At 43.6% G+C, this 20626-nt stretch overlaps 2 protein-coding genes across 4 annotated transcripts in view; both read right to left on the reverse strand.

Moving 5' to 3' along the window:
- usp19 (ubiquitin specific peptidase 19) overlaps nt 1–15954 on the reverse strand; it is a 28338-nt gene extending 12384 nt beyond the window's left edge. For 2 of the 3 annotated variants that reach the window (XM_084553533.1, XM_084553535.1), the window contains exons 1-12: nt 15471–15954; nt 13697–14099; nt 7733–7861; nt 6008–6144; nt 5343–5888; nt 3587–3974; nt 3169–3325; nt 2946–3017; nt 2385–2500; nt 1144–1382; nt 802–994; nt 142–275 (exon numbers count right to left, since the gene is read on the reverse strand). In XM_084553533.1, coding sequence (XP_084409659.1) covers nt 142–275; nt 802–994; nt 1144–1382; nt 2385–2500; nt 2946–3017; nt 3169–3325; nt 3587–3974; nt 5343–5888; nt 6008–6144; nt 7733–7861; nt 13697–13934 — 2349 coding nt within the window. In that variant the 5' untranslated portion in view covers nt 13935–14099; nt 15471–15954. The remainder of the gene's footprint in view (nt 1–141; nt 276–801; nt 995–1143; nt 1383–2384; nt 2501–2945; nt 3018–3168; nt 3326–3586; nt 3975–5342; nt 5889–6007; nt 6145–7732; nt 7862–13696; nt 14100–15470) is intronic. The other variant, XM_084553534.1, reaches the window with a different exon arrangement.
- Nucleotides 15955–17016: 1062 nt separating this feature from the next.
- The window catches only part of lamb2 (laminin, beta 2 (laminin S)), a gene marked incomplete at its 5' end in the record, with an annotated part of 54535 nt that continues 50925 nt past the window's right edge, over nt 17017–20626 (reverse strand). The window contains 4 exons of the mRNA XM_084553886.1: nt 17017–19019; nt 19752–19911; nt 20005–20181; nt 20412–20553. Coding sequence (XP_084410012.1) covers nt 18883–19019; nt 19752–19911; nt 20005–20181; nt 20412–20553 — 616 coding nt within the window. The 3' untranslated portion in view covers nt 17017–18882. The remainder of the gene's footprint in view (nt 19020–19751; nt 19912–20004; nt 20182–20411; nt 20554–20626) is intronic.

Here is a 20626-nt window from a genome sequence, read left to right on the forward strand (position 1 = left end):
AAATAGGTGAAAATGAATTCATGGATGGTGAAAATACTTGACCCATGCAGTCAAAGCCAGATCAAATTTTGGAAGGAAAGAGCTACAGCTACAGAAGACTACATGTTCCATATACAGAAAACCTTCGGGCTGCTGGCATACCTTGAGTTTTGAGGGTTGGAAGGCGTGGTGTGTTCCTTTCCAAAGGGCCCTGAGCAGCACGGCAAAGCCGATGGCAAGCCTGCCTCCTGTTCCCAGTGGATTATTGCAGTTGATTTCTGCCTCAAATGCTCGGTCTGTAATGGAACAGAAAGCAAAACAGAGGCGTGAGATAATGGAACCAAACGTCAACCACAGACTTCACAAGAAGTTTGGACATAGATGAACTTGTTGGAGCACTGAAGAAAGGAGTAAGGAGGTAAGGAGTGATATATTTTATAAGTAAAATCCAGTCCAGGGCATAGCAAAAGGAGGGGCTCCTTCTTGCCGTTGTAATATAAAAACACAAATACTACTACAACTCTTTGCATTTTCATTCGTGATGACATTAAGCCAATCACGTCCAAAGAACTGGGTCACATTGATTTTGCAGCAACTATTTCTGTGTTTTAAACTTCAGCATATGTTGCTTACGCAGCATAAAGTTACAGAGCCCTCATTTAACCTGCCCCTGTGGACCAGGTCTCTAATACAACACACCTTCTTATAGCTCCAGGCAACAGAACACGTTGCCACATTTGGCAGCAGTATAGAAGAAGAAATAAAAGACGCCCCCGGTCGACATTTAAATGGGTAAGCCGAGTAGTTAAATTCTTTGTTTACCGTGAAAGTAATCCCTGAGTTCTCTGGTGTTGGACAGGGACTGGATGACGCTGTTCATGAAGCAGGTGTTGCCAAGGTTGACCAGTCCTGTAAAACCGGGCAGGCACACCTTCTTTTCTTCCTCTTCCTCAAGGCGTTCATTGCTGGCAGGAGGTGCATGGGTCATGGGCTGCACCATGCAGGTGGGCTTGGGCTGAGACAGGAAACACATACACGGACCTTTTATTAAACTTCACGTCCATCTGTGCTCTATAGCCTTCATTAGTTTTGTTTAACAACTATCGACGCTTCAAGTCTGCAAAGTCAATAATGTTCTCAAGCTTATATGTTTTCTTGACGCACCGCTGTAAGCGTGGGCTCTTGCTTGGTGATGGCAACGTGCTCAGAGACGTTACGAGAAGCCACAGTTTCCAGTCCACCATCGTCTACTCTGGGCGAGGCCTTAGGGGCCTTGGGTTTTTCCTCTCCAACCCTCGGAGGCTCCTCCTTAGCCGGGAGGCTGTGCTGGCTGCTGCCTGGCTGGCTCTTCTCCATGCAGGCAGGACCGGAGGGCACAGCGACCTTGGCGCCACCCACTGCACCTTAAACAGAGGAGAATGGAGCTTGTGGTCAACAACAAGAGGCACGACAATACTGGGCATCAACAATAATAACCCGCCGTGTGTTGCAACTGAACGCCTTTTCATTCAGGAAGACATCTGAAAAGTAAAGGCAAATTCTTCCACAGAACTTTCCTGGAAAGCGCCGACATCATTTGGGAATAATTCTGAGCAATCTTTCTGAAAGAACAGCTTCCCGTCCAAGCAACTAAAATAGCATCGTAGCAGTTAGTCAACTGGCATAAAACTGTGCAGCAAATTTGAACAATTGCTATAATTTTTAAGCATAAATGGCAACCTTTCTCCAGCTCCATGTACCATTTTTCTCAATTTGACATTAAATTAAATGTATTAGGGCTTCTGATTGGAGACTGGACATTTGAAAACATCTCTCTGGGCTGTAGTTTCATTACGATTAGAACCAAACTGTATTTCTGTTCCTAGGAAACATCCACGAATATAAAGAGGAAAATTAAAGATCTGTAAAAAAAAAACAAGAAAATTGTCTCTTGACTCATTTTTAACCTCTTCATCATAGGCCCTCCAGGGAACCAAACCTTTGTGTTGCATAGTGTCTCGGCTACATAAAGCTTGGCACCCATATCCGTTTACTGGCTGAGTTACAGAGTTCAAATTCCTCTCGTTGGAACGGCCCTGAAAGCCACATACATTAAACACAAGCCTTGCACAGTAAATCGGTGGCTTACAATTACTTTTATTGTACAGATAATGGAACTTGATTTGATAATTATGTCCGATAATTTGAGGGCGGTGACGTAGGAACACCACTCAAACCCCATTTACACCCATCTTTCTCTTCTCTCCTCTGCTCTCTCTGTCAGAGCTTGTTTGCACCGGGGGGGAAGATGAGTCATGTGAATCCATGTGTACACACACACACACACACACACACGCACACACAGGCTTATGTTCGCAAAAAACCTAATCTGCACAGCGTTACGAAGTAGAAGCCTGGCAGCAGACCTTGTGTGGCCGGGGCCTCCAGACCCCCCCAGCGTTGGCTGTGCCTCTTCTTCAGTGTGATATCCAGACGGGATGGGGTGAAGGAGTAGATGCACTGCTCAGGCTGGATCAGGTTCCTGAAGCACAAGAGGGAAAAATGTTCAGAGGTCACACTGATAGGACAAAAAAGAAGAGGCAACTGTGACCCGACAAATACCCCAACTAATTATTAAACAAATGATTTAAGACGTTTAAAACATTTCAGATATGTCACACGTCTTGCAAGTAGTCAAGCGGAGGTACAGCTGAACTGTTCCACACACATTTGAGCTGAGTATAGAAGAAAATGAATACATTGGCACCAATTCAAGTCAGGATTTATGGCTGGTTCTTTGCTATTATTCAGACTAATGACAGCCAAACAATGGCTCTAGTTAGCTGATGATACAGAGGGTGATGCTGGTTAGTTTTCTGGAACAAATTCATTCAGTGCATTTTCACAGTTAGCCGAGACAGCTACACAGGAAACCACAATTATTGTTTTGTATTACTTAGAATAACAGAAAGTGTGACTCCAGTTACCTGAGTTTGACTTGCCACTTGAAGACTGTGTTTGGTCCACAGTCTGAATGAAGCCGCAGAAAGTTAGTATCACTGTGGAAGGATGACACGAGAAGTCAAGAAATTATTGTTGTTTGAAAACAAGCCAAAACCTGATCACTAGTGATGTCTCGATCAAGTGATACCGATCGGGACATCCCTACCGATCACCACAGACCATCGGCAGCATGTTAATATTCATCACCTCGTCTGGAAGATGAGGGTGAAGTCCTGCTCCCTGAAGATGACCTTGGCCGTGTCCCTGCAGATCCCCTTCATGTAAACATTGACCACCATCAGGTCCGTGCCTTTCTCGTACGAGTCGTTCTTCACTGACTGCAGGTTGACCATCGGCTCTGGAGCTGCAGGAAGTTATGACAGATATCAACAAACAGCAATCAATGCATCCATCCATCGTTCACTGTGGGGGCACTAAAAATCAATCAAATATCTGAAATGAATGTCATGTTACATCTGCTATGGTCACCTCTGCTTAGGACGGTCTTTATTAGGAACCCAGCCCAAGCTTTATGTAACTTTGGGATGTACCCACTGCTTTTCCCGCTAATCCCTATATATAAAAGTTCATATTTTAGTTGGTAGGTACTTGTCCCACAACTAACCTTCCTGTTGCTTTATCTCCAGAGGCTCTTCCTTCGACTGGTCCCGCTTTTCTTCTCCGTCACAGCTCATCTGCTTCTGAGACAGACCGGACGACTGGCTTTGTTTGGCAGCCTCATCGGTCGTTGGCGCTGGTACTGGTACCGGTACCGGTACCGCCTCTCTGGATCCAGTCTGCTGGTGGCTCTGAGTATCCTGCACCGATTCCTGCTCCACAGGTGGTCTCTCCAGCTCAGACTCTGTTCTGTCTTCCGGCCTTTGGGGAGAAGCAGAGTCCACTTCCTTGCTGAAGCCGACGGGTTGGAGGCAGTCGCTGGTGCTGACAGGAGCCGCCGGCTGCCTGTCGCTGACTTCAGACCTGTCTGAAGACTGGTTTTGTCTCTCTGCCAACTGAAAAAGAAAAAGGAGAGAAGAATGTTCACTCCCGAGGGCCTTGGACGCAATGGAGACCAAGTGATTATTGGAGCACAATGGGCGCAACCTTTAGGAGTAAGCTCAACTCTCCTTTTCTCTCACATAACTGTAGTTTGAATTTCATTTCTACAAGATGAAAGTACGCAACTTGATTCCAGTGAAGACGCCATGAACAGCGAAATACCAGTTCATTATCTTTAGTGAAAAATAAGCAGCTGCAAAGATGACTTCTGTGACACTAGATGCTGAAACCACCTCAATACTGCACGGTGCAGTTTTTCCTCTTTCTGTCTCGCTCGTCCTCCTTCGTTAATCTGCTGTGTGACTACAACAAACAAAGGCAACGAGTTTGCTCGCCAACTACTGCGTCGGCTGAGTGCAAAGAAAATCTTCCAAGTTCCAAGGAAACTTGAAAAGGCAGAGCAAACACACGCCAGATGGGTTTACTGGCTGCAGTTTCTTTAAGTCATAGAGCTGGGTGATTTGCCCATGAATGAAACTCCATGCCCGTACATGCTCTACAAGATTTCACCAGTTTTTCTTAAACAAATGCAAGATAAGACTCAGCTGCTTGTTGCAGAGACCACCAGACAAGCCTTTGTAAATTACATTTTTATGTGTTTACATATTACATTGACATGCAGTATTTATTTGTAATCATATAAAGTTATTAGACGCCACATCGTCGTAATACGGGAAAAGTCTACTTGGGGAAATCTGGTTTATCTAGTCCGCAGGATAAATGTCAACAGGGTTCTCATTTAAATGACTGGAGAATGCAAACTATTTCCTCGTTGTTTAACAGCAAGTTAATTCAGTAACTGAACTGGTGTTGGACAAGTGTGCTCCTGTGTATATCATTTTACAGCAGAATAAAAGACCTGGCAATCATTCACGCTGAAATAACCTCTGGTTGACCGAGTTATAAGACGAAACTCGGATCATTTAAGTAATTTTTAAGCATAAATTCTCCTGTTTCATCCTCAAATGCAAATATTCCCTGGTTCTCTAAGACTGAACATTATATTCTATCCTTGGATTTTGTCTACTTTTTCAAACATCAAAGTTACACAGAGTGATAGGTCTTCTTCCAGAACCATCTTTGGCACCAGCAGGCAGAAAGCATAATGAACTACCTGTCAGGCAAGAGTGTGTTTTGTTGTTTCACTCTTTTGAACAGTGACTTCTAATAATATACTTAAATAACTGTAGTTCTATTAATTTTTTGTTTTATTTTGGGCGCTAGTTTTAAAGCAATATAACTATGTATTTGAACACGCCACATTAAAGAAACTCCAGTTTGAGTATTCACATTAGCAACCACAAGACCACGTCTAATCTCACCTGAGTTCTGTTGGTTTGGCTGGAGGCTCCCGTCACTTCCTGCTCCTGACCTCTACCTGGCCCGTCTGCTCTGTTGTCTCCGTCTCTGCGTTGCGTCTGCGGGCTCCGACCAGCGGGCGCGGTTGCCGTGGACTTGACGGACGGCGCTTCCCTTTCTGCCGGCGTTGCAGCCTCCTTACCGGCCTTGGGCAGCCGTACGACGGTGCGCTTGGCGCTGGGCTCCCGGGGCTGCTGCTCGGCCCTTGCGGCGGTAACGGGCTTGGCGGTGCTGGCGGTCGAGCCGTCTCCAGCTTCGCTTTTTGCCCCTACAGAGTCTGTTGCGGCCTTGTCGCTCGCTGGCTTGTTTTTCAGGCAGCGCTTGACGCCCCGCTCGGCTTTGCCACCGCCGCTGCGTCTCGGCTCGCTGTGTGCAGGTGACGAGGGAGGCTGGGGCTGCAGTGGTGGCTGCGCTGATGACAGTTTGGGTTTCTGCGATGACTCCAAGGCAACGGGCTTCGAGTCATTTTTGGTCTCTGAGGGTACTGCTTCCCTCTCCTTCTTGTTCGACTGCAGCAGAACACAATGCCCGTGTAATGTGAAGAGTGAATATCCTAGTATCAGGTCTCACTCATGACAATATTTTCACAGATTTAGGCACCATAGTATAATCATCCTATACAACTCACCTTAAGGGAAGGCCAAATATGAAAGGGAATCTTTTTGTGCATGATGAGATGCAGGAAACCTCCCTTCTCCTTGTACTGCACTTTGCTACATGAGGCCTCAATTTCCTCCTGTAACTGGCAGTTCCACTCACGTCCATCTTTGAAATGCAAACACACATACAGTATTACAGCATGACTGGAAACGTCCCCTCTATATAAATGGTAAAACTGTAGTAAAGACAAGATATTAAAGTTTACATTTTTAAGATCCTACGCTGTGAGAGTAAGACCTCTAAACCTAAATACGCAACTGTAGTTGTAATTTTGTGGTTTTAATACTATTGCTGCTAGAGCTGGGTATCACTATCAATTTCCTGAATTGATCCTATTCCGATTCAATATCAATTCCTTTAGAGATATTTCAGTTTCCAGACAATTTTACTTATATCTAATGTAGTACATACTATAGATTTGTGATATTTCCACAATATTGAGCCTCATGCACTTGTCTTTGCTTTTGTGCATCTCTTCTGTGTCGTCACACTTCTGAAACTCAATCAACTTTCAGGCCTCAGACATGTAGCTCCTGTCATGTTTCAGATCTCCGTCATACGCGTGCTAATCTCAGCGTGCGGCCTCACAAGATCCGTAACAGCAGCGTGCAGGAAATGGCGTGTATTTATGTTACAGCCCAGAGTATTTCTGTCGAAGTGTAAAAGGCTCTACTTCCATTCGAGGCAGCTTCGTAGCGTGTAGAACAGCTTTGCCTCTTTGCCAGGGAAATCTCGTTGTTCCCTGGAGCTAGGACAAGGTTTGTTTTTGTCTTCAAATAGCAAATGCACAAGTTCTTCTTTTGCATCCACTGCCAATTTCTGCTCCTCCTTATACAGTGTTTCCCACAACATTTCATGAGACCATGTTTTTTTTTTTTTTTTAACTGCTAGCCTGACTGTTAAAAAACAATTTATACAGCATATGAAATGTATGCACATAGAATAAGATCATGCGCTTTGTATGAGTTCGTCTTGAAATTACAGTGATAGCGCAGATATTGGATTTAGCGACAAGTATCTGCAGCCTGTGTGGTTCATCTACAGGAATGCTAAACAGAAGGCTGTTGAGACGTGGCATTCTACGGACAAATGCATGTAAGATTAAATGTAGTATAAGAGAATAAATCTAATTTATAGTAAATGAGTCGCTTCTATCTTAAAATAATTTAAAATTATTGGTCTAAAAAAATCGAGAGCACAAACATCAATTTTAAAAAGCGGCGGTAACGTAAAGTTTTATTAGTGAACAACAAAACTTTACATTAAATGAGTTGTCCGTGGCCATTTTCTCCATGAGGTTAAATTGAGTACAGAGCAGGTGAGCAGCAGGCGTATGTGGATGGAGGGAAAATTGCTTTTGGGAGCAATAGGAAAAAACAGAGCAAGCACGACGTTGTTTGAAACGTGCAAAAATATTTCAGATTTGTTATGAGACCATGGCGGAGTAAATTAGACCCTGGAGTTATTAACGTTGTATGGGAAACGCTGCCTTTTATATATATGTGCTTGTTTTATTTAACTCAGCTCTCATTAAACAATCACCATCCAATTCTCTAACCTGTTTCCAAAAGTTCTTTTTAGGGTTGTAACCCCATCGTTCAAATAATGATCGATTTGAACCTGAAAATCTTTTTATTTATTTTTTAAACCCAGCCCTATTACCTGCTTGTTTTAAAGTTTTACTCAGACTTACCTGGAAAGCTCACGTGGCAGTGTGTATCTGTGTAGGTGGTGTTGATGTCGTCTATCCTCTGCACACCTTCCCCACAGCGCAGCCTGACAGTCACTTCATTGACGTTCTGCTTCCAGTCCACGAACACGTCTGAAAAAACACAGTCACACTAATAAGAAACAGAAAAAGGAACTTAAAAAGAATTACCTTCCTCATTCCACTGTTCTCCATAGTAACGCGCCAGAGCAACGGCATCACTGTAGATTTTTTTTTATTCCTATCCACGCTGAGCAGAACAACAGAGCGGCGAACTGCATGCGTACTAGTGCACCGAGGACATACGAGCACACGCTGAAACGCACCTGCTCACAAATGCAAACCGACCATACCACTGCACTCATATGCTCAAGTGGGTCAGCCCAGAGCGCTCCCCGGTGAACTCAGCAATCTCTGACCGAACATCTAAAATTATCTACACCGCACAGACGGTATTCCGAGTAAACAATTGCATGAAAGCAAACGATCAATATTAATTTAGACAGAATGTTACCAAACCACACACACACACATTTTTTTCCCAGCAGAATCACAAGAACAAACTTCGCTAAAAATATCCCAAGATGAGGAGGGGGGGAAAAAAAACAGCATGTACCATTTTTCATAATGTCCTCAAAGTCGTGTCAGAGGCTGAAAATAAAATCTCATAGCAGGAAGGAGTACGGCGAGTACTGGATTCAGTCTTTGCAGACCGAGAAATCACGTGTGGCTCATCCACGCAGTCTTCAACAGCAACTGGACAGCCTCAACTTTCCCATACTCACCTCCTCACCCAGCCTCTCTCTAGCTCACCCTCTCTCTCTCTCTCTCTCTCTCTCTCACTTAATCGCTCTAGAAAGGTCACAGGCAACACTCAATCCCCTTCAGCTGGCGACAGTTGTATTCCCGGTAGAGCTGCGCTGCTGCTCTACTGTCAGGAAGAGTTAAATGTTCACTTTTATGCTGAGGACTTTTGTTCTCCTGACACAAACTACTTCCAAGTCAATATGTGTATTTACAACGTCACAAGTGAACTACTACCAGAGCGGACTTGATGTTGAAGTAAAACACTAACATTACAATATAATAAATTGAATATAAATGTTAAAATTTTTAATATTTTAATATTTAGCGTCGCTCCTACTACATTAATAGGTGCTGCAAATGCCAACTTTTGGTTAAAATAAGTACAGATTTGTTTTAATTGTGTTGCTTATGCTGTTTTGTACAGTTTCCAGTTATGTTTTCTACTGTGACTAGAAAGCGAGACTTCAGTAATGCAGAAAACCATCGACGTAAATACTCTACTCCTGCTCTGTTTAGATCAGACTTGGGCATGACACGGCCCGCGGGCCGTATACGGCCCTTTGGCTGACTCTGACCGGCCCACGTAAAGCTTGTCATTTGTTCTCGACAGATCATCCGGACAGAACTTTTTTTTTTTTTTTGCTTGGTGTCCTAAGTTAGCATGCTAATGCTAATGCCGTGTTAAACATGCTGCTGTTATTTGGCAAACGGTCACTTTCAGTGTGTCTGTATGCTAACAGACTGGTGTTTAGCTGCAGTGGTGTTGTCATTTATAGTAAGTTTTCTGTTAGCCGTGTGTGCTACCGTGGAACAGTAGGCTAACAGATTTAGCCTGTTGTCTGCTAACTGGTCTGCTAACTGGTTACAAAGACGTAGTGACGCTGCTAACTGGTACATCGTTACTACGTCTTTGTGTCAGAATCTCCGTTAACATATTTTAGTTTTATTGGTCAACCGCCGCGCTGCTGTACCGATACGTTGAGCGGTTGCCAAGGCAACAATGAGACCTTGACAAGTTTGTCAATAAAGTTGGGAGGAGGTACCTGCCTGACGCACGCAAAACACCTGCGGGTCAGTTCTGATAGATATAAAATATCATCTTGCCTGTTACAGTTATGGGCCTTGAGTTTGACATGTGTGGTTTATGAATGATCATTTATTTAATATACAGTAGTATTAGCCAATATAAATATTATATATGACCATTTAAAAACACAAATCATACTAACAGATTAACAGTTAATAAATAAATTTTGTTTATATTTTAAAAGTTCATTGATACAGATTTCATTTAAGATTTAATTAACTGCACTTTATAAGAGAATGTGTTCATTGTAAAGCATTTCAAGCTTTAAGTATGACTAATTGCTTTCTTGATCATCCCTTTACTAAAAACACCAGTACATAAAACATACCAATGCTGCAGGCACAGAATTGAGTTCAGCCTATTGGCACGGCCCTCCAAGATATTTACGGTTTCTCATGTGGCCCCTTGAGAAAAATAATTGCCCACCCCTGGTTTAGATGGTTTCCTACTAGAAAGCTGGACCTATGTCATCATCAATACAACCAAAACACGTCCCATAATCGGATTTTTAGGCTTCTGCATCAATTTGACAGCAAAGCTACGCTGACAGCACAGACCCGACCTACGCGTACGCACACCTTCCCAGAAACGTAACCACGCGCCGTGGCGACGCAGACCTCAAGAGCTGCAATTGATCCGCTTGGTAGCAGCGTGTTTCCGCTTTCTTTAGTATTTCCGGCTACTTCTCCATCCCAGCAATTTTTGAATTGATAGTTTTGGATCAATAAAGTTGGAACGCGTGGAGGAAAGGTCAACTGAGGAGGTTCAGAGATGTAAACATTTGTATGGCTTGGCAAAGTTTCAGTCGCCATTGTTGAAAGCGAAGCAGGAAGTAGAAACTAAAATGAACCCGACTGGTAAAAAAAGACACAGCGCCGACTAGTGTCAGAGTGGCGTTGAGCCAGACTGACGAGCGCACAAGTATAAATGGCTCGCACCGGCGTAGGCTGCATACTTAGGTTAAAAAAAAAAAAAAGAGCATTCAACAACATTAGCATGTCTAGAAACACAGCTGTGCTTCCACAGACACCACACGGCTGTTAAGTCTTTATAAGAACGATGACTTGCATTACATTTTTACATTACAGAAAAGCAGACTGAGAAGCTGAATGACCGGCAGCTATCTCTGTGACGTCCTTCATATCTCAACCACCAAACTTCCTCCTGCCCTACCAACCGTCCTTCAGTCCGAAGCATCACTGTTCCCACTGAGTACAACAAAGAGTTAAACAAATATTTTCCACGGTATTCCAATTACTTATTTGCATAACAAGCTTGAAATAAACAGCTTTTCCCCTTGTCTTGAGTTTTGTTCGCACCAACTCAAACAAACTGACCTAAAAGAGAACAACCTGAGTGTGCTAACATGTGCTGACATCAGCTTGTCCTGTGAAGGGTCGAGGGGGGGTTGGAGCCTAGCCCAGCTGTCATTGGGACGAGAGGCGGGGTCCACCCAGGACAGGTCTCCAGTCTGTCTCAGGGCTAACACAGAGAGACAGACAACCATTCACACTCACACCTACGACCAATTCAGAATCACCAATGAACCTAACCAGCATGTCTTTGGACGGTGGGAGGAAGCTGGGAGACGGATGCCCCAGTCGGCCAGGATTCGAACCCGGAACCCGCCACATGAATAACATATCAAAAAAAAAAAAAAAGAAAAATGTAAAAGATAACGAAGATGACAATCACACTAAGTTATACTGCTGCTGCTGCTGGCGGTGTGTGGGCCAGGTGCCAGGTGTCACCTGACTGACAACACCACAGAGACAATACTGGGTGGATCTCTGGGAATGAAGTTCAAAACACAGCTGACATTATGATTCAACGCCATAAGTGCATCAAAGCCATTTCATTCAGCCATGGAAGAACAGGGTTAATGTCTTATCTATGCTGAAGCGCTTAAACTTAAGTTAAGATACAACTGGTTCCCTCAGAGTATTAGGAGTAGGTTGGTCTAAAACATAGTTCAAGCTGTTAAAACAAGTGAACTAGTACACTGTATTCACATTTTATCCAATGTTAAGCATTTGCTAAGTATTGTCATTGATCTTAGAACTTGTGAGATAGTGTTATCAATCACCAGAGTCTTCGGTCAAGCGCTTATGGAGGATGCGACGACCGTGTCAATTACATCTATGAGTGATTTAGCCACGAACACTGCTACATCAACACCGCAAGGATGTGAGCGCTGCGCAAGACAAACAAATGATGGGAAAGTAAGGTTGGTTTTCACACGACCTTCAGGAAATAGCGAGAAGTTTTTTTTTTTCACATGAAGAGACAGAAAGCATACGGGGACTAAAGAAAACAGCACGCACTCTGAACACACAAAAACACTCGTTTATAAGCGTGCAAGAATCATGCAGAAAGCAATAATTATCTGATAGACGGTTCAGCGGTCAGGCAAGGCTGCCCGCACTTCTTCTTTTTTAATGTTGTTAATTAAAATGAACTATGTTTCTATGGTAATTTCTGGTTGCATGAGACGTTTCCTGTATCTTTGAAACACACAAAGCACGGTTTGTGGAGTTCCAGCGCTTGAAAAACGCTAAATCTAAGAATCACTGACAAGTTCTTACTGTCTCATTCTTGTGTGGGGGAGTTTAAAAACCACCACTGAACGTCCACCCTCCTCCTTCCACAATAAAACATACAGTCAGGCTCGAGTGCCTCAATAAAAGGCACCATATTAAAGAGAGCCGTAACCCACATTCACACGTCTGTAAAACTCAGAAGAAGAAAAAGTATTTTCAACGAGACACACACAGGCTGCACCGACAAAGTGCACTACGTACGTGAACATACAAAGAAAAATCAAGCAGCAGGAATCGCAGTGAAATGAACAGTAAAGGTGTACTATCGTAAAATAAATAGCAAATGGAAACTGTACGTGTTTTTTTTATAGACTGGTGATCACACGAAAACGAAAAATGTGTGGGGTGTAAATGAGAACAACTTATAAATAACAGAAGTGAAAGGTGCTGTATATATATATATATATATATATATATATATATATATATAGATGGATCAAGATACACAGAAACAACAAAGTACAACAATTCATATAATAAATGTGTTAATGAATGACTTGTATTATGGTCGGTACTTTGTAGCGCTGCTAACACACCCACAGCTGTGATCTCTATCTAGAGGGTTTCATTGGCTGCACTTCTTCTTACCAAGGGTGTCACAATCGGTATCAGGAGATCAGTATCGGGGCCAATGCAGGCATTTTTAAAAATTATCAAACCCCGATCTTTTGTAGTTATTTACTTTAGTTCAGCCATAAACCAAAACGACATATCTGTAGCGTCTGCTTTTCTTTTTTAAGTGAGCTAGCGTCAAAAGTGCCAAAAATAATGAGACTAAACCTGTCTGCTGTGTGGAAGAACTTTACCCTGGAAAGTTAAGTTATAAATTGTGCAATGTGGATGTTTGATAAGATGGTAGTAGGAGATACTACCAAGAAAAAAAAAAACTAATACGGCGAGTACATTTAGGTAAAGGCTACACTGCACTAACTACAACAAACACTGAATGCTGCGTTTAGAAGAAGAGAAAAGTTTCCTGGAGACAGCGCCAAGGAGAAAAATATTCCAGAGAGGGTTAGGGAGTTAAGCGTTAGATGACAAGCTCATTTAAGATAAGATAAGATAAGAAAAACCTTTATTCGTCCCACAATGGGGAAATTGCAGTTTGCAACAGCATGCAGAAATGATATAATAATAGATATATTGCACATATAAGGAGTGCTCGTTGTGGAGCCTAACAGCAGCAGGAAGGAAAGACCTTCTATATCTTTCCTTCACACATCGAGGTACGAGCTACCCTCTCCACACTGCATTAACTTTGACAGAAATATTTATTGGACTTAATACAGTCACACCTGAGAATATAAGTAAGATAAGAAAAAAAAGCCGAATCTCCAGGGGAGGAAATTTTGTTAATTAAGACTGGATCGGATTTATCTTAAATAAACAGAATAGTAAACAGTCGGTATTGGATCAAGGGGGGAAAAACTTGATCGGGAAATCCCTAGTTCTTACCTTTCTTGACCTCCGCAATTACCCCGTCTGCCGCTGCTGCGGCGGCAGCTGCCGCCCTCTTGGCCTCTCTGCTCTCCTGGTTGGCCCTGTCCTTCTGCTTCTTCTTACTGGTACTGGAGGAGAGGTCCGAGGCGTTTTCCCTGCCGCCGCCGCCGCCGCCGCCTCCTCTCTGCTGAGCCCCGCCGCGGCGGCCCGCTGTCTCGCTACCGGCCACGCCGCTGCCACTGCTGCTGGCCATCTTCAGGCACTTGGCGCTAACAGGCTGCCCGTCACCGGAGTCACTACCGCTGCTGGGGTCTGGATCTGAGGTGTGCCTCTTCCTGCCTGGCCCGGCTATCTTGGCGATGATACTGGTCTGAACACTCCCAGAACAGAATCGGGAAGGGTAGTAGGGGATAGGGACCTGAGGCAGAAGGAAAAAAGGTAGTAAGTAAGAGGAGAATATCGGGTTTTCTAGGTGTGCATGTGTGTGAACGGTTGGCTGTCTCTCTGTGTTAGGCCTGTGATAGACTGGAGACCTGTCCAGGGTGGACCCCCGACCCTTCACAGGACAAATAGTTACAGGAGATGAATGAATGAGTGATTTAACAGTGGAAAATTGAACATGCCAGGTTTGGAGGCAGCTTTTATTTATTATGTTTGTACAGACTACTGCACAAAAACCGGCTTAATACACAGATCTTCATCAGAGCACACACACTGACATGTGAGAGAAAGGGAAAGTACAGGTGTATTAATGATGACTGCTCCTAATATTGTGGTATTCTGCCCCACTTTATGAACTAAACCAAGTTAAAATGTCCACCCTGCTGGAAAGGAGGGTCTATTAGAAGCCGGTTCTAACAACAACAACAACAACATCAGTGCTGAGGAGGAACGTGGCCATCACGTCTTACAAAAGAAAATCATGTGGCCGCACAGAACGTTGGCGAACCAGACGTTGAGCCTTTGCCTCATTTCCTTAGCATAGCAACAGCATCTGCTAGCCCGCACAGCCCGGTGACAAACAAAGGACAACAACCGAATCAGCCATTTTATTCGCCGCGGAGTGCAACACGTTCCCCCAAGAAGCCCGGTAGTGTTCATTTAAGCTTCACTTGAGCTTAACGCCGCGGCTTCCCGTCCGCGGAGTCGTTAGCTTAGTTGACTGGTAGTTAGCCGACCGACGGCGGAGGTTCGTTTATTTTAGGGCTCGCTTGTTTGGGGTCGTCATGTGCTTGCCGGTATGAGGAAATGCAATCCATCACTGTTGCTCCAAACTAACCGTGTATTATAGAGAATATGAATGCCAGCCCAATTTAGTGCCGTTAAAATTATAAGACAGAAAAAAACATAAATAAGTAAATATATAAAAAGCTCTTCCTAGGCTACGGCGGGAAATATGACGGCACCCTAAGACTTAGCTTGACTAAACGTTAGCAGGATACATTAGCCGGCATTGAATTACAAACCAACAGTTACCTAACAGATTACTATAGAATAATGTCTAAATTATTTTATGGCAACAGTTTGTCATAAAATAAATAGCTATAAACGATGTCCAGGTCTGTGTGTAGCAGCAGCAGCGCGCAGGACAGGTCGTATAATCAAACGCTCCTATAGGCTGCGAGCGGCTAATGTCATTAGCCACAATGCTAACGGCAGCGCAACCGTAACGGGTTGATATGGCTACCTGTTTTTTTCACAAGCAACAAAACATGACATGTCGTGATACCCGGCGCCGGTCTGCGACTAAAACGACACATTCACGTTGGCGTTAAAGCGGGAGACTTACGGGGCTTCAATATGGCGATAATTCCGTCTTAGCGCACAATAGCAGGCGAGTCCCCTCTTGTCTCCGCTTCGCCCGGCTACTAAGCTCCTTCACAGCCGCGGGCCGCTGCCCTCCAGCCCGCACTCGAAACCCCGCAGTCCACGGTGTTTCTTTAAAAAAAAGAAGATATGTTCTTGCTTTTATCCGGGACCCATTTCTGCGTACCTTAGTGTTGTATATTTCAGAAATACGAACAAAAAAAACAAGGAGAAAAAAAAAGCTGTTTAGTCCATTTGGCCTCTGCGGGGAGAGAGTCCTACTTTGTTTGCAACAAAACACACAACCCGGCCAAAGCTGAGATGAGTCCGCGGAACGACCACTTCCTGGATGACGCGGTCACGTGACCAGTAGCTCGTCCTTTCTCTTTCTCTCTCTCTCTCTCTCTCTCTGAGCAACACACACAAACACAGATGTCATGTGTTTTATAAAGCATATTTAAACGACACTAGGCTAAACAAATAAAAAAAGTCGGAATGTTTACTATAGCCAGTCTATCGGCTTTAAAATTAAATTAGACAAGAATATACACCGATCAGCCACAACATTATGACCACTCACAGGAAAAGTAAATAACATTTAAACCATCTTGTGACAATTCAGTGTTCTGCTGGGAAACTTTTGGACCTGGCATTCATTGGTGTGGATGTTACTTACACATGTAGCACCCACCTACGCCAGACCAGTCACCCCAGCTTGTGTCAGGCTGCACCCATCCCGAGCAGGACGCAGCCTGACACAGGCACACACACAAAAATTCTTTACGAACAACTAAACACAGCCCAAGGTGTTGACCTGGCCTCCAAATTCACTGGATCCCAAGCTGATCAAGTATCTGTGGGATGATCCAGAGGCCCCTCCCCTCAAAGGCCCCCCACTTTCTGTTGCCAGACCCCACAGGACACCCTCAGAAGGCCCATGTCCATTCTCTGATGAGTCACAAGGGAGACCTGCACAATATTAGGAAGGTGGTCATAATGTTATGCCTGCTCGGTGTAAAATGGCCTTTAATATCTGCCTAAATTCTCCCACCGCCTTCTCACTTTTGCTTTCTCTTTGAATTGGCCTTTCACCTAAACAAGCTCTGTTTCCAGATCTACCGCCGGCCCCAGCTGTTTGAGTCATTCTGCTGTTTGCACCGTTACCGTCTGCTGTTTGCACCGTTGCCCACAGTGATGATTCACAGCCGGCAGGTTTTAGGGTAACAGACAGCTGTGAAACCCGCAAAGATGCAGACTCTGTCGAAGGGCGCGTCAATTGCACAGTTGCACCTTTGCAACGCACAGAAATAGAAACGGGACATCTAACACCCCTCGCGGAGGCTAGACGTGAACACATTCACACCGAGGCTGCGGGATAGTTAGAAAACGGGACTGTGTCAAGCACGGAGGCTTTTCGGCTCATCGTACGGCGTCGTCCTGATACTGATGCTCGGCGAAGAAACTTCAACGTGGAAAAATGTCACATTTTCGAAACTTTTATTCACAAAACGTAAACTGTAAAACTTTACAAGATTTCCTTTGGTATTGCTGGTTTGGTAATCGGTCATCGGCCGTGTGGCTGCAGCAGTTTGGTATCCTAAAGCACAAATCATCATGCAAACAGTAAATCAGTAACACAGTTAGCAGTATAAGGCACAATTAAACACTTCATATAGTAAATATTGTTTAATATCATGTCACTTCATTGAGGCTGCTGATCTTCCATGTGTGCCATCACAGTATCACGATGGAGTAGTGTGATTAACATTCGTATTCTGTGCACAATGTGTTTGGTATTAAATAATACAAATACCAGCTAAAGGCCTAAACCTGGCATCTGTCTTCTCATCTAGCTCCCAGGGAAAACCAAATGAGGCGACTTTGAAAATGTCAAGCTGCTACTTTAAATTTGTTTGACGCTCATAAATGAAAAGGTTTAAGTCAGACACAGCTCGACCATAATATTGTTTTATCAGTTCCATCTGACAGTCTGAGATGTTTCACTCAGGATCTAAGTTCATCCAAATGTATAGAGATAGTGGCATTAGCATACAGTGTCAGCTTATAGTTCTCTATATAGCTCCAGTGGAATATAACTGTACAACGAGTCCAACACATAGAATTCACACAACATTAGTCATATGACTTGTTTCACTGTTATTTGTGTAAAGACCAATAGGAATTTTATTTGATTCCTAAACTGCAGGTATTTTTTGTTTGTTTGTTTGTTTTTCTAAATTTAAAATCCACATGAATGCAATAACCCGGGTCATATCTTCATACTACCTGATAAAACCTGTTCTTACTACACAGGGTTACTGTCTAGCGTCTACACAGGGGTGTCAAACATGAATTTGCAAACGCCATAGGAGACGTTTACTGCCATTTTTCAGTTTGTCCACTAGGGGTCGCAGTGTTTTCGTGAGAGTTGTGGACGCAAAACTAGAACTAAACAGCAGATGGCAGCAATGCGCCAAAATTGCACTTATTTTTCGTAAGAAATTTCACGTTGTTTATAAAATGTTTTGTAAAATGACAATTCATTAAATGTCTTAATGTACTTGTACTTCTTTGCACTTAATAAAGGCAAATATTTGAACTCGTCATCATTTATAGGTTATTATTCTGTTAGGCTGTATGTGGCCCTTGAACTAAGATGAGTATGACAGCCCTTCTCTCAGTATTTTGGCTTATTTTAAAATAACTTACAATGAAAAAAAACAACAGTTATGCTCAAAAACATACTCTCATTTTATGTTCTCACGCACCTAAACGTTCGCTTCCTGCTGCAAGAAGACCCTGTCCACCGCAGTTTAAATGAAGTCCTCTTGCGATGAGCACAGCTCAGAATATACTTCCAGTAGTAACAAAGAATTTTTTGGAAAACAGAAGGATTGACCGACTTGCTGATTGTCCAGCAGAGACCCTCAACATATAAACAACTACACATGTTTTTAATAGGCTGCAGGCAGGCATCATGACTAAGGTAAAACCACGTAACCACAGCTATACCGACACACAAAGACAAAATATAAACATTTCAACATTATTTAAAAATGTAGCTGCACTTTGTTCTCAGTGCATAATTTTCTCTCAGAGCTGTGTGTTATTTACTTTTCTAAATTTCATTTATAGTTTTGTATTCAAAAGACAGATTTAAAACTTTCTTGAATCAAAAGCAAAAATCAGTGTGCACCAATTAAAATAAAATATGTGATGTTAGACGACCTTTACATGTTCAGTCATGGTTATGTTTATATATCTCAATATGATAGCAACAAGTACAAAAAAAAACTAAATGTGCACATTTACTCTCAGAGTGATTCCTTTTTTCTTTAGTCTGTCTGTCGTCAGGTTGCTGGGTCTGGATAACATGAGGACGGGCCGGTTTCCTTTTACTGGCATGTGTTGTAGATCTGGATCTGTTTGTTGATGTCATTGAGGATGCCTTTCATCTTGTCCTCCAAACCGTCCAGCTGACGAGCTTTCCCTTCCAGCCTCCTCTGGTTCTCCTCATAGTTCTTCTCCAGCTCTGTGTGAACCAGGCATTTCAGAAATGTGTTACAGAGCCAGGGTTAGGGCTTCTTTTAAACAGACCGAAGGCTTGTCTGGAACAGCTTCTATCTGGTCTCCTATCTGTGTCAAGAGACTGCTTTGTATTTGTTGTCAGCCGTTTCCTAAAACACTGTAAAAAGGCTTGGGATTCCTCAGGGATCCGTTTGGGGGCCACTACTTAAGTTTATCTTCCTTCCTTGGTGCAATTATGAGAAGGCATGACATTTGTATACCACACAGTAGCTTCAGATGACACATAACTACGTGTCCCCAAATGATGTAGGACTTGTTTGCCTCATTCAGACCTTTCTTTAACCCTTTATGGGGCAAGGAACTATATTTGGTAACATCAGCACACATTATAAATTGCGTCCCAGTGCCTCTCAGTGAGGTTTAGAAGCATGTGGTTTTCACCCAGCCAATCAGAGAAGATCAAATGTGGTCTGCAAGGTCCACCTCTGCATGGACGCTGAGCATAACTGCTTTATTAGGTACCATGAAGAAGAAGAGGCCTTATGTTCTAATGGTCTAAATACATGTTTACGTTTGTTTACCACCTAAGGGCATGGAGCCATATACGGTAACTTCATTAATCTCCAAGTATTTCAATGAGTAACCTATAAAGGGTTCAGATCCGATCTGGGCAATCTGTCCGTCTCATCTCTTCATTCACGTAGACAGATAAACAAACGTACACATTAATCAGTACCTGCTAGTCTCTGTAGCTTGCTTTGGGCGTCTCTCAGGAGCTCCCTCGCTTCATCTCTGAGACTCTCCGCCCTTTTCTTGGCGTCCTGCACATTCTTGGCTTTGCTGTCCACCCGCTGCTGCACCTCGTGGTACTTATCCGTCAGCTGGCCGTCTAGAATCTGGTCATCAAAACAGGAGGAAAGTTGTTGTTTTTTTGTTGTTTTTTTTAATATAACAATCTGCTTTGACAGCGTTCACACGCAGACACACACCTGCTTGGCTTCGTTGGCCTTGTCCCGCGCCATGGTAGCCGTCTCCTCGGCTCGGGCCGCCGCCATGCTGTTGTTGGCGCGCTTGGTCTTCAGGGCGTTGATCTGAAGCTCCAGCGTGCCCAGGCGGTTCATGGCGTCGTTCAGGTTCTTCTCACTGTTGGACGTCTCCGACTCAATCTGCAGGAAATAAGAATGAGCAAATCTAAACCTTCTGGATCGATATCGTGTAAAAAACCTAGCCCTAGATGTCGTATAATACTCTGCATAGGGGTATTCCTTGGTACTTTACAATAACAAATGTATAAAGAGTATGGCTATGACCAATATATATCTGTCTCACCACAGATACAATTATTTATAAAAGTGTAAAATGAAAATCAGGTTTGAAAAAAGATATATCTGGTAACCTCTGCCAGGCGATTCTCAGTGTCCCCGATGTCAGCTTTGGCTTTTGCTATGGCTTTCTCAGCTGAAGTCTGGGCGGTCTTGGCATCCATCAAGGCCTGCTTCACCGTCTCTGCTGTGGTCTTCACCCCCTCAGCACGATGCCTTAACAACAACAAAGTGTTACTGACAATGAGCCGCGCAAATAACTCTAAACCAGCGCGGCCTCTTCCGTTCC

This window comes from Chelon labrosus (genome assembly GCF_963514085.1).
Source record: "Chelon labrosus genome assembly, chromosome: 10".
Classification (NCBI taxonomy): domain Eukaryota; kingdom Metazoa; phylum Chordata; class Actinopteri; order Mugiliformes; family Mugilidae; genus Chelon; species Chelon labrosus.